The 12198-nt window shown below is 47.1% G+C and overlaps 1 protein-coding gene and 1 long non-coding RNA gene across 10 annotated transcripts in view; both read left to right on the top strand.

Annotated features, from left to right (window-relative positions):
* LOC135385560 (glutamate-gated chloride channel-like) overlaps positions 1 to 12192 on the top strand; it is a 468552-nt gene extending 456360 nt beyond the window's left edge. For 8 of the 9 annotated variants that reach the window (XM_064614944.1, XM_064614942.1, XM_064614941.1 and 5 more), the window contains one exon: positions 10215 to 12192. In XM_064614944.1, coding sequence (XP_064471014.1) covers positions 10215 to 10445 — 231 coding nt within the window. In that variant the 3' untranslated portion in view covers positions 10446 to 12192. The remainder of the gene's footprint in view (positions 1 to 10214) is intronic. The other variant, XM_064614945.1, reaches the window with a different exon arrangement.
* LOC135385561 (uncharacterized) overlaps positions 1 to 12198 on the top strand; it is a 390670-nt gene that overhangs the window by 233829 nt on the left and 144643 nt on the right. The window lies entirely within an intron of this gene.

Genomic DNA, 12198 nt, shown 5'->3' with positions numbered 1-12198 from the left:
GCGCCACACAATTGGTTCGACATTGCCGATACCCTCCGAAAGCGCAAGGCAATGCGCCCTTTCTGGCGCCTCAGCCTCATCCTCGTTTTCTGGCGGAGATATGTGAAGGTAAATCGCGAAGAGGGTTGTCGCAGTTACGTAGAGGTGTTAGGGTAAGGTGGGGCAAGATGAGACAGAAATTTGCAATTGAATATGAAATTTTTATTTCTCGTGCTTTAAGAAAAAACTAGCCACAGGCTTTGAGGTGTCTAGAGCTTGTGACCTGTCAATGCAGAACGGCCGTAGTCGGTTTAAAATAAACACAAAACAAGGAACTCAAAAATGCAGATTGTCTCATCTTGCCCCAACCCTCGGGGCAAGACGAGCCATTGCATGGGTCAAGATGAGACACGCCGTGGTAACAAACTAAACAAATTAGTTTTTGCAATCCAAGCAGAGCTAGTTAAGCCCGTGGGACCCACACCGCTCACACGATGTTCAATAAAACCACACAGAACCCGGTGCTATTTTGCTCCACCGTCCTTTGCAAACAGGGCACCACCAGTCTGATGTGTCGCTGGTCGCTCGCCTTTGCGTGCGCTTCTGCTTTGTTGGAAATATCCTAGGCAATATGCAAAAAAGCATAAACAAGCATAAAGCCACGTAATAATTGATTTACCCGTTTCTAAATTACATTAAATTGTCGCGTCTTGCCCCGTGCATATAATCTGATGCATTATTTTTTTCTGTTCAACACCGGATAACCAAGAGTGCACATAGATTGCATATATCTAGATGAATTAATAAAAAAATAGGATGTGGACCTACATTGACAGAATAAGCCTGCGAAAGGCTGCACAGATGTCAAGAAAAAGGACTACAGAAAATTGTGCCTTTTTGGCGGGTCTTTACATTCCAGGCAGAAGTAACCGATTGCTTTCTCTTCAACGCATACACGAATCCGGACAATTATCATGTGCAATAAAGCGGACATGCAGAGCCACCTATGAGTGAAGTTTTAAGCGCGTGGAGCAACGCGTCTCTGAGACAGGCGGCGTCGTGCAAAAAATGTCGCGTCTTGCCTGGTGTCTCATCTTGCCCTACCTTACCCTGCTTCGCATTCATTTGTTGCGGCAGGCAATGACCATTGAAGCACACGGGTCACTGAAACACAGTCAAAGACGATATATGCCCGGTCTACATTCTTCCTTTGTCTGGATGTTGCCATGCTATGCGACTGTCCTTAACGGTGTCTACCCGACATCCAAGTCAGGCCTACAAAGTGTCCTGGCAAGGAGTGTGAAAGTGCGCCTAGGTGTTCCTCGAGCAACCTCGAATGTCACAGCTTTGGCAGAAGCGCGGGTACAACCTTTCTCAATACTTAGGATCCAGGCATCCTTACGTCACTACACCCGGTTGGTAACGAAACGTCGTGGTCACCCATTGGTCCAGTCCATCCTTAAGAGGAACTCGTCATGCATACATTGTGCAATAATGCCGCACCGAGCTTCAATCCCGAAACACAAACACGTGACGGACAACCATCCCGTCTGGACGCTGCGCCAGCTTGCTGCCTACATTGCGGTCTCAGGCAATCCGAGCAAGAGATCGACACCGCCTTGCGATTTGCGTCAACACGGCCAGGCTCTTATTGACAGCTTCAGTGACAGCAAGTAGTTTTACTCGGATGGATCCACTCAGAACGCGGGATCTACGAGTGCTGCCGTTATGCCACAGGAACATGTTCAACTGAGTGTTCGCCTGTCCCATCAAATGTCACCGACTGCTGCGGAGCTTCACGGAATTCTGCTGGCGCTTCGTCACATTGGTTCTTCTCCAGCTGTTCGCTCGTGAGTGATATTCACTGGCTCGCGAGCAAGCTTGCTAGGAATTAGCACTGTCTTCCTCCCCTTATTCGTGTCGTGCGGGCCTGGGTCTCTCTCTCCCTTCTCTCTCTTCTCTTTCTGAAAGTAATGTCTTCCTCCCCGGCCTCAGTCCAGCACCTATTGCCCACGACGTCGTATGCGAATATCACGCTGCTGTTTCAAGAGGGCATGACATCGATATGTAATGGATCCCAGCTCACGTAGGCATTCCCGAAAATGAAGCTGCGAATGCTTTGGCTGACACGCCTGAAAACGAGTAAGACCCCTGTATACTTCGCGGGGACGGACGCCAAGACAATGATTTGTAGCATACGTCACGACGCCTGCAGACATACAGTTGGTTGACGCGGAGTCCAGCCTGCTAGCCAAAGTCGACCCGGATTTACGCTTCTGTCTTCCGAGTCGCACGCCGCGTGCCATTGAATCATTGGTGCACCGCCTTCGACTAGGCGTCTCTTTCAGCCGTGCCCTATTGTTCAAGATGGGAAACGTAAGCTCCCCGAACTGCCTCACGTATGCTGATGGGGAGAACACTGAACACATATTAATGAACTGCTTCAGATACTGTGTCCAACGTAATGACCATAGAGCCTTCTTGGAAAGACTTGACCACCGTCGTCTAGACTTGGTGAAGTTATTCGGAGAATGACCGAGGGATCTTAGACATCGTGCGACAGCTGCTTTAATAACATCCCTTAATTGTGGACATTGCAGGGCCTCTAACTTATTAGACGTACTAATTTTATTTTTAGTGTTTTGGAGTAGCCGGCTCCTGTGTTTTGTAGGAGCAGCCACCTCCTTATTTTCCTTTTCTAACTCTAACTCTAACGATATATGTCTATGGATGTCTGGGTCGCAATTGCCTGCTTTGCAACAACGACTTCAGAATGCGTTAGATAGCGCGGTATTCTTCCTCTCGGACAGAGGCATGGACGTATCTGTCGAGAAGACCTCCCGTTTACTCGAAAAAGAATGAAGAGTCTTCAACTGACTCTCAGTGGTCTACCAATTCAAAGGGTGTCCCATCACCGCCTCTTAGGAGTCGTCATTGACGCACAACTATCATGGTCTGCTCACATAAAACATCTTGAGGAGCGGTCTGAGGCACGGGTCAACGTTCTTCGTCGCCTCTCCGGCCCCCGTTGGGGAATGTCGACGAAGTCCCTACTTACGGTACATTGGGCGCTTATTGGGTAAGTGGTGGCTTACCATCTTCCCGTACTATATGCGATAAACGACACAGCAGAGAAGACGCTACAGAGAGTTTTAACAAGAGGTCTGAAAATCTACCTCGGGTTACCTCGAACCACCTCCAATGTTTTGGCAACAACAGAAGCTCGAGAACTGCCTTTAGATGTGCTGAGAACGCAAGAAATAGTGCGCCATTATCTGCTCCTGAATGTGCGCCATGATAAGCACCCCCTGGCTCGGAAGTTGAGATGCCGAAATTTTGTCTTCTACAAAGTCACTGCGCCTTACCAGCGCAACTTGCGAAGCACACACCGCCAAGAGCGAAGCAGCATCCCCCTTGGACACTAGAGCTACCCCGGATTTGCATCTCCGTGCCTGGAGTACACCACCCCAAGTCCACTTTGGCTACTGCAGTTTGAGACAGCATTGTCTATTGGAGTGTCACTGTAGCCGCACTACTAGTTTCACTGACGGATCGACGACGCCATCAGGCTCAGCATCTGTTTTTGTGGTTCCACTGCACAGGAAAGAGAGAATTGCACGACTGTCGCACAAAACATCTCCAACAACAGCAGAATTAGTAGCCATCCAGCTCTCAATACAGTACGTAGCAGCACAACAGTCACCTGCCGAGTGGGTGGTATACGGCGATTCAAAAGCCGGACTCCAAGCCATGCTTTACTTCATGGGGAATGACTGTATGAGACCAACAGTTCGCCAAATACTAAATGAATAAAAAAATGTAGAGCCGCCGACCACGAAGTAACTCTGCAGTGGATTCCTGGACATGTGGGTATAGGAAGGAATCAAGCTGAAGACGAGTAAGCGGACATACCACACCTATCTTCAACGATACAGCCGATGATATACTCAGTCAGATGTTACATCTTCATTAAGGTCACCGTCGTAGGAAATGTGCAGACGGCGATGGGTACAATTGCAGAGTGATTCGTTGCTACTACAGCGCATAGATACGGGGCTAAAGTTCTGTGTTCCTTCTACGTTACCGCGCTCTATTCAGACGTTTTTACACCGGTGTCTGTTGAATGTGTTTTATGGCCGTCACATTTTCTCAATAAAGTAGGAAGAGCTGACTCATCTAATTGTTCGGTTTGTGCAACGGTGGAGGATAGTGAGCATATTATAATGCACTGCACTAGGTATGCATCACAAAGAGCTACACTCAAGCTACACTTGATCGACTGGACAGCAGGGTCTTCGATATAGTGAAGGCTTTAGGAAATTGGGCACCGAACACGAAGGATGCTGCCTTGGCGGCATTTGTGAAATTTGTTGAGAGCTGTGGGATGGATACATCCTTCTAGGCTTCTCTGTGCATGATCTTGGGGTAATTATGAATAGAAGACTTCCCGTGAACACGTGAATAGTGAATATCGTACTTGCGAATAGCGAACATTTAAGCAGAGCACATGTTCCGTAGCGAAGTAGTACATTTTATTTTATTTTTTGTTTTTTTGGTGGGGGAGAATTTGTTAGGTGTAGCAGAACACGTCGAGAGACGAGTTCAATTTCTCCTCTCTTTTTTTCTTAGAAACAAATAAACGAGAAGTCCATCTCGTGTCCGTCAGCAATTGTACTAAGGCTTCAATAGTTAAGCGTTCAGATGACGGATTGTTCCAGGACCCCAGACGAACTTTCATAGCTAATGCACCAGCGGTGATCCTGCGGAGGAACTATGGGTAAACCACATATCGGCCGTTCATGTGCAGCAAATCGCAGGAGGACGTGCCTAGTGTCAGCTAAATTGCCACAGGTGGAACAATTCATGGAACAACATTTCCCCATTCTGTACATCCTGGGACGCGTGTGGGCAACATTCAAGCGGAGTCGACAGATTCAAATGTGTGCCGTCTGCCTACGCAACGAGGGATGCAAAAATAGATATTTTGGTTAGTTGCTCTGAAGCAGCCTTGCAGAGCTTCCACAGTGCCAGCCCTAGTCCCGCCACCGGCACAGGCTCACTTTTCGTCAGCGACCGTCTTTCATATCATTTGCCTTGGGCTCGTTCAGCCTCTCCAATTTACATTGCTCATGGTCTATTTGTCTCGAGATGTAACATCAGAAATTGCCCGATATTATCATCAAACGCAGAGATAAATCTCCTCTCGTAGAGTGAGAGAGAGAGAGGGACAGGAAGAAGGTAGACAAATTATTTGCAGCAGCTCATAACGCAATGCCGAAAGAGAGAGAAATGGCTGAAATGATGCAACTTCTCTGGTCCTCTCAGCCAACGCCACCTAGACACAGAAGGCCTGCTTAATGCCTCCTCTCACTACTTCGCTACGTGGACACATAAAGCAGAATTCGTCTGTTACCGCGATTCGCAGTTCTGCGAATTCAAGAAGTCGCAAAGGATTGCAGCTAACTTTGCAAATTTGAACCTGTAGACTAAAAGTGCAACACGTTTTACAGAAAATCAGTTTTGATAAAAATATGGGACCTTTTTGCGCTTTATTTTGTTTTCCCATTTAGCACGCGGGTACGTTCACTACTCGCAGACGACAATGGATGCCCTAACGGCTGACGGTGGCTCGCCTACATGGCTACTACAGCTGAATGCACATTCGTGATTGGCTACGGTTGTTGAAAACTCGATCCTGGTTGGCTGACTCTTAGTTGTTACGTCACGTCGACGAGTAAGCAGGCTTTCTCTATCTACGTAGATGGTGTTGTCTCAGCACGGAGCGCTGCATGCCAGCATCATGAAGGCAACATTTCCATATCACTTCCGCATGTAGCCAGGAAAACACTCCTCCTCTGAAAACACTCAGACGGCTATATCGGTATTCGGCTATCTTGCAACTATATCGACAGGTCTCGATGTGCGCGATGCAATTAAAATGGATCGATCGAACACTTCTTAAGGTGCTTCTGCTCTGTCCATAAGGCGTCTGTAGGAGAAATACCTCCGGTACTTCAAGAAAGATAAAACAAATGGAAGAATGAAATGAGGGGAGAATAACGTTGCCCCGGAGAAAATCATTGTGGAACACCATTTAATCGCGCACAACACGACACTTCTGAATACATATTCAATGCTGGATGGCAGCAGATGTAGGAAGCGTAAAGGGTCCTTAAAGGGGCTGTGACACTTTGATAGATGTGGTTCATCACATCGAGCACACGTTGTATTGCACACTAGAGTGTTGAGGAAAAATGATTTTTTTTTTCTACGTGTCGTACTTTGCGTGATACAGACCCTTGAACACACGCACTCGTTATGCTCTGACATCAGAGCTTCGATTGTTCCCATTGGTAGGCATAAGCACGTGACCGCTGTCGCGCTTCCTCACCGTGACGTCAGAGTCGCGTAAGTTTCGGTATTCGCGGTGCTGGATTTATGCGCGTCTATTATCGCCCTTTGCTGTCAAACTTGGAATGCAGGTGCAGATCGATGTGAATAATTGCATTTGACATATTTTATTTGATTATTTTATTTATGTTTATTATGAAAAATAACAAAGAAAACATGGAGGTGTAGGACACATCAATGTGCTTGCCGGGGCGCTTGTAATTAAAGAATAACAATAAAAATAACTATAATAGAACATATATGCGGAATAACTTTAGACGCAAGTGTCACGATTCCTTTAAATATCCGAGAACGGGCACACCCTCACAAGCGGTAACCGCATAAGACAATTTTTTCGACGGCAAACCGGCCACCGTCACCGGTTTTCCGCGAAGCCGACGGGCGAACAATAGGAACGTCACCGATTTCCCGACGACAGTGGTGGACAGAAATATCCGGCGAGAGGCGGAAGTGGCCGCTGGATGGCAGCCAATAGGACCGCTCCACATGCGGGTGCTCCACGTGCGGACGTGGCGGGCATTTCGGATGCCCGTATGACAAACCTGGGAAGCATGCTGTCGTGTGTTTTAGGGCGCTTTTGTAGCGCTTGCGTCGCGAATATGCTTTGACCGCAATAATTTCTTCTGTGTACCTCTACAACTTTTCGATGTGTAGCAAAATATTTATCAAGTCAATATTTAACACAGACTAACGAAACGCCCGCTAGGGCGACACCGTCCGCCGCAGTAGAAAACTGTGCACGCGGTTCGCTCCACCGTTTCTCCGTCGCGTTGTCCTGCCGGTGAGAAAGTTGGCCGGTTTCCCGTCAAGAAATCGTCGTAAGCGGTTGCCCCTTTAAAGGACGACGGAAGCGAAAATGAGCTGCAAAGCTGTTCACCTCATATTGCGGTGTGTACCGACACAATGCTGAATTCGACTCAGATTTCCATATATTCGTTGAAATGCCGCCATAATCGCGATATAAAATTCTGCTGCGGAGCTCTCTGAGCCCTTGGTGAGAGTCTTCGCGCCGCCGTAGCAGACCAGGGATGTGACGCATATTGCTCCTCATGTTGCAGCCCCTGACGTTCGTTCCGCGGTTGTTTTGCGATCGGAGGTTCATTTTCGCGACAATAAAAATCGTACATGCTAGTGAAGTGTTTCCTAGATGTGCTACAGCTGTTGCCGACTTCCTTTCGCCAGCGCGAGGGCAGAGTGTTTCTTGGACGAACGACACACGAACAGACAGACCAAACACTGCGTCAAACATCAACTGATGTTTATTGCAAAGACAGCCCTACCGATTCCGGCCCCCAGATCCTTCCCAAAGGAAGGTGACCTTATTCTTTCTAGGTGTGATAGTCTTGCTGCTCACATTGTTGGCTGTCCCACATTGCGTTCGACCAGAATTTGTTTCAGAACCAACACGCTCTACTAGTCTGTCGTTGTTCCCGTGGTCGAATTCGTTATTGGCGTTCGTCTGGTAATCGAAAGATGCGTAGATCAAATTTCGCCGGTGTCTTACTCTTTCCATGACTGTCATATTTCAGCTGTTTCCGAAAAACGGGAAACTTATCGTCGCCGCGAATCCGTATATGCCTACTTGGAAACAGGCGAAACAGGACAAGTAGTGTACGGCATATCAAAACGAATTCGGAGGTGTTCATTACCCTTGGCTTGACAACGAAGTGCATCAGGCTGAAAGAAGGAGCGGTCCCTTCTGTATTTTCACGGAAACCGAAGGCAAAAATCTTCCCCTCCACTTGGCGTTTCGGCGTACGTCTGATTCCCGCTACAAACAAAAAGAAAAAGAAGAAGAAGAAGAAACTTCCATGAGATCTACGAATCGAAAATTTTGTTGCGTTGTTCGGAATTCGTCGTGTTTATCACGTTCACCTGGCAGCCGCCCATGGACCTCGAGGAATATCTGACGTCACGGACTCCTCAGATTCTCCAGCAATGCTTTGCAAAAGCGGGCGCGTTCCATGGGCGATCGTGTTGGGTCTGCGGCTCAGCGGGCTTGTAATCGTCAAAAATATGCCCATCCGTACAGCGTGCTCACAAAATACTGGTGTCACCGTGATTCTACGTAAGATTTACACCTTGTTCGGATTCCTTCTTAGAATTGACATATTTCGCTTCCGTTGTCGTTTAACCTTTCAAATCATTATCCTCTTTATATTCGCCCATGTCGTGACATGGTTCACTAACATAATTCTAGCAACAACAACAACAAGAACAACTTTATTTTAATGGTGATGATTGGGGAGCTCCATCGTCAGAGGCGATACTCTTCCCCTTTTGCTGGCGGTAATGTGGTGAAATGGCATAATTAGTTGCCTCACAGTGAGGATCGAGGTCCTACGTATTTCTAACCGAAAAGTGAGCATTGAAAGAAGTAAATTTCGCTGAAATAAATTTTGATGAACTAACTTTTCGAAGGTGGCAAACGGTCCGTGACATAATACCGCTTGCACTACATTTTTCGGACAAATGAATTTCTAATAAGCTGTTTGTATTGCAAACTGTAGGAAGGGACAAGCGCAATGCTTGCCCACATCACGCTTCAAAGATAGTACTGCCCTCGCCCTAAAACCGAAGAGCAGGCACTCACTGCTTCGTCTCCCAGGCGAACATTAAAGAACGCGGATATAAAGGGATACAGTAACGGCTATTTCGGCCTTTATTGGGCCGTCGTCAGCAGTTGGTCCAAAAAGGTCGAAACAGTTGTCCAGTGCTGGTACGGCGACGTTTGAGTGCTTATAAACACATACATCACGTGCAGCCAAAGAGCTTCGGCAAAGACTTTCGGCTGCGGGCGAAGAGCTTCTCACATTCGCCGATCGATCCTTTAACAACGGCTGGCAGAAGGTTTTCCACACCTACCACCCTCAAATATACGTTGAAGAATGTGTGATTGGTGGCGTACGTCCCCATGAACTGTAAACATGGCTCGACTCAATCCGGAAATATTTGCAATGGGTGCAAGACGTAATTTGACAGTCTAGACATCATATTAACGCGAAATCCGCTTAATGTAAGTATTGCTAAATAATGTCTATTAGGAACGTTGAATATGTTACGTCCCTCTAGTTGTTACCCAGGCTCAGGTTCTCACATAATGGGGTACCTGAGTATGAACGTAATGCCTTATATTCCATCTAAAGATGACTTAATATGTTGACTTTTACATCTTTAGTCGCTCTTTTAAGGCTCTGACCACGTGATCTTTAATAACAGCTCTAGCACCGAGAGCGCTTTGAATTTGTCGTGTTTCTAATTCAGCTTGATGGGCTTAAACATAAAGGGCAGAGAAATGTATCTATACAGGAATATTGCAAGATTTACATGCAGGTTCATTGACGTAATCACATACTGTGAGCAACTTGAACAGACACTCGAAAACAGTCAAATAATTTATTCCAGTAAACTTGTGTGATGAAACAGTGGCACTGTGATGAATAGAACTGAATGGAACTGTGATGAAACAGTGTGTGAGAGAGGAAAATTTAGAGGAAAATTGTCTTTTCTGAGGCCTTCTTATTGGACACAGGCCTGAGACCTCCACTCAGAAGCCAGTCTGCGCTACCCAATCAGTATATAGTAGCTGATAGGGGCCTCAGGCCTCTGTTCGCATATATGGGGATGTATATGGGGATGCATGACTGAAATATCAAAGCCCCCCCCCTCCAGTTTGTAGGGGGTGCACTCAGGAAACAAAAAGAGGGTTGTGTCACCCAACCCCCCTTTTTTTCTTGGGGGCGGGGGGTTAGCGGAAAGTAGGGGGCTGGATAAATCCCTGCGGCCATGAAAGCCCGCGATGACGTGGTTGCTTTTCTTTCCAGAAGCCCCTTGTGCACCACCACGGGGATATGCACGCCGAAAAGCTCCGGCAGTGCGAAGTCCACATGAAGACTCCCAAAACCAACGTATGTAAAGCCTGGCTTTCCAAGTTTCCCACGCGGTCGAAACGCATCGATGTCGTTTCGCGTATTTTCTTCCCGCTCATGTTCGCTCTCTTCAACCTCGTCTACTGGACGACCTACCTCTTCCGGGAAGACAAAGAAGACGAGTGACGAAGTAAATCACGAAGTAACTCACTTCGCAGTTCACATAGATCGACCTCATCAGGACCCTTTGTGATGCAACCGTGCAGCACACGCGAGAAGCGCCAGGTACCGACTACGTCAGCAGTGCTTCCCAAGGTTCGTGCACAACTCACAGCAGAAACACGAAAACGCTCGAGGAACCACTCCCGCCTGGCGCAGATCACGTGATGTATTCTCCTACAAGTGATTCATCGAACCCTTTAGCTCACTGGCCCCTCCGTGTAGGCACTACTAGTAGTCATCGTCATCAAGATTCATCCGACGTTTCCGAAAGTGGATCTCCACGATGTACATGACATGCAAGACTTCAAGTGCACGTATCAGCTCATGGATGGCTGCGGTACGGTACGAGTATGCACGCTCCCACAGGTGTCGCCATTGCGTTTTTCTTTTCTAATTTATATCGTTGATTCTTATGTTGTCTTCCAAGCAACGCTGTGCTAGGCGGTTCTGCACACGAGGACTTCCACAAGATGTAGGCTTCGTGTCCCACCTTCAGATGTACAGAGACTTTTCAGAATCCGCCAAAACCAGTTTTGGCACGCGCGCATCAAGCAAACCAGACAACAGTGTACCATAATAGCGTTACTACTACAACTGCTACACACAGCAACGCCCCTTGCAGACTAGTTGAAGGCTAGGTTTTCCTGTGCATGATGGGATGCAAAGGCTTCCATATCCTCCCAGGATAACCGAAGATCCACCCCAAGTATTTAGGGTCAAATGTTTATACCGTGGGTTTCTAGGCTAAAAGTGTTCACTTTGCTGGTTTTACAGGTTAACGTTTTGTTTCTACGAGGTTCCATGGTAGTGCCGTCCCAAGCAGGACTCTTGTGCAAGTCTAGGTCGTGTATGAAAGAATACTTGAGCGGATTCACACATTGTACAAAGAAATGTTAACTTGTCCATGAAATCGAGATGTGAGTAACCTCTGGTGCTGTTGCGGAGTTTTGCGGTAGAATTCTCAAGCAGCTATACGAATTAGCTTCGCTGCTTGTATGATTACGACTGCCTGACCTCTTCTGTTCTTCATGTGTTTCGGTGAGAGTCCTGGAAGGTCTTGAGTTTGAACCTTCTTTAGACTGTCAGCTGCAGAGAACATTCTCGAAAGCTCTCGCGACACTTCACTTTGTACCTCTGAGGCAATGTGTTCGCTCTGCTTTTGCCAGAAAGCGATATGCTGTGTGTCGAACTGTAGTAAATCAACCTACTCTTAGTCACAAGTAAGTCTTCCTAGTTCACCAATGGGGTGTGACGACGCAAGTCAAGCGTCACTTTGCGGAGCAATGACCGCGAGCGTTCAAATATACAGAAAAGAAGAAACAAGCAATTGAATCTTTGAAATTGTACTAGGAGTCGAAACGGTCCAGTCTTCATAGTCGATATATCATTACCATAAGCTCTTATAGTACCATGAAAGTAGTATAAAAACGTTTAGTTACGTGTGGCCTGCAATTGTGGCCATGTCACCAATCGCGTTGCGGGGATCGAAGTGGTAAGCAATAAGGACACCTAATTGAAGACGCAACAAGGAACTCAAAGCATTAAAAAATCTCGGAGCAGTTGATGGTCACCTGTCTACTGTGAGAATTAACGCAAAACCTCTCGTGCTTCGTCGCGTAATGACACAAGGAACACCAGGCATATATTTAAAAAAAAAATGCTTCCCAGGAGAAACTCTATTGAGATGTGGAACACTCACTTCTGGCTCGAGTAGGAG

Source organism: Ornithodoros turicata, chromosome 2 (assembly GCF_037126465.1).
Source record: "Ornithodoros turicata isolate Travis chromosome 2, ASM3712646v1, whole genome shotgun sequence".
NCBI classification, from domain to species: Eukaryota; Metazoa; Arthropoda; class Arachnida; order Ixodida; family Argasidae; genus Ornithodoros; species Ornithodoros turicata.
The sequence above is the reverse complement of the archived record's forward strand: the minus strand, read 5'-3'. Positions and strand labels throughout refer to the sequence as shown.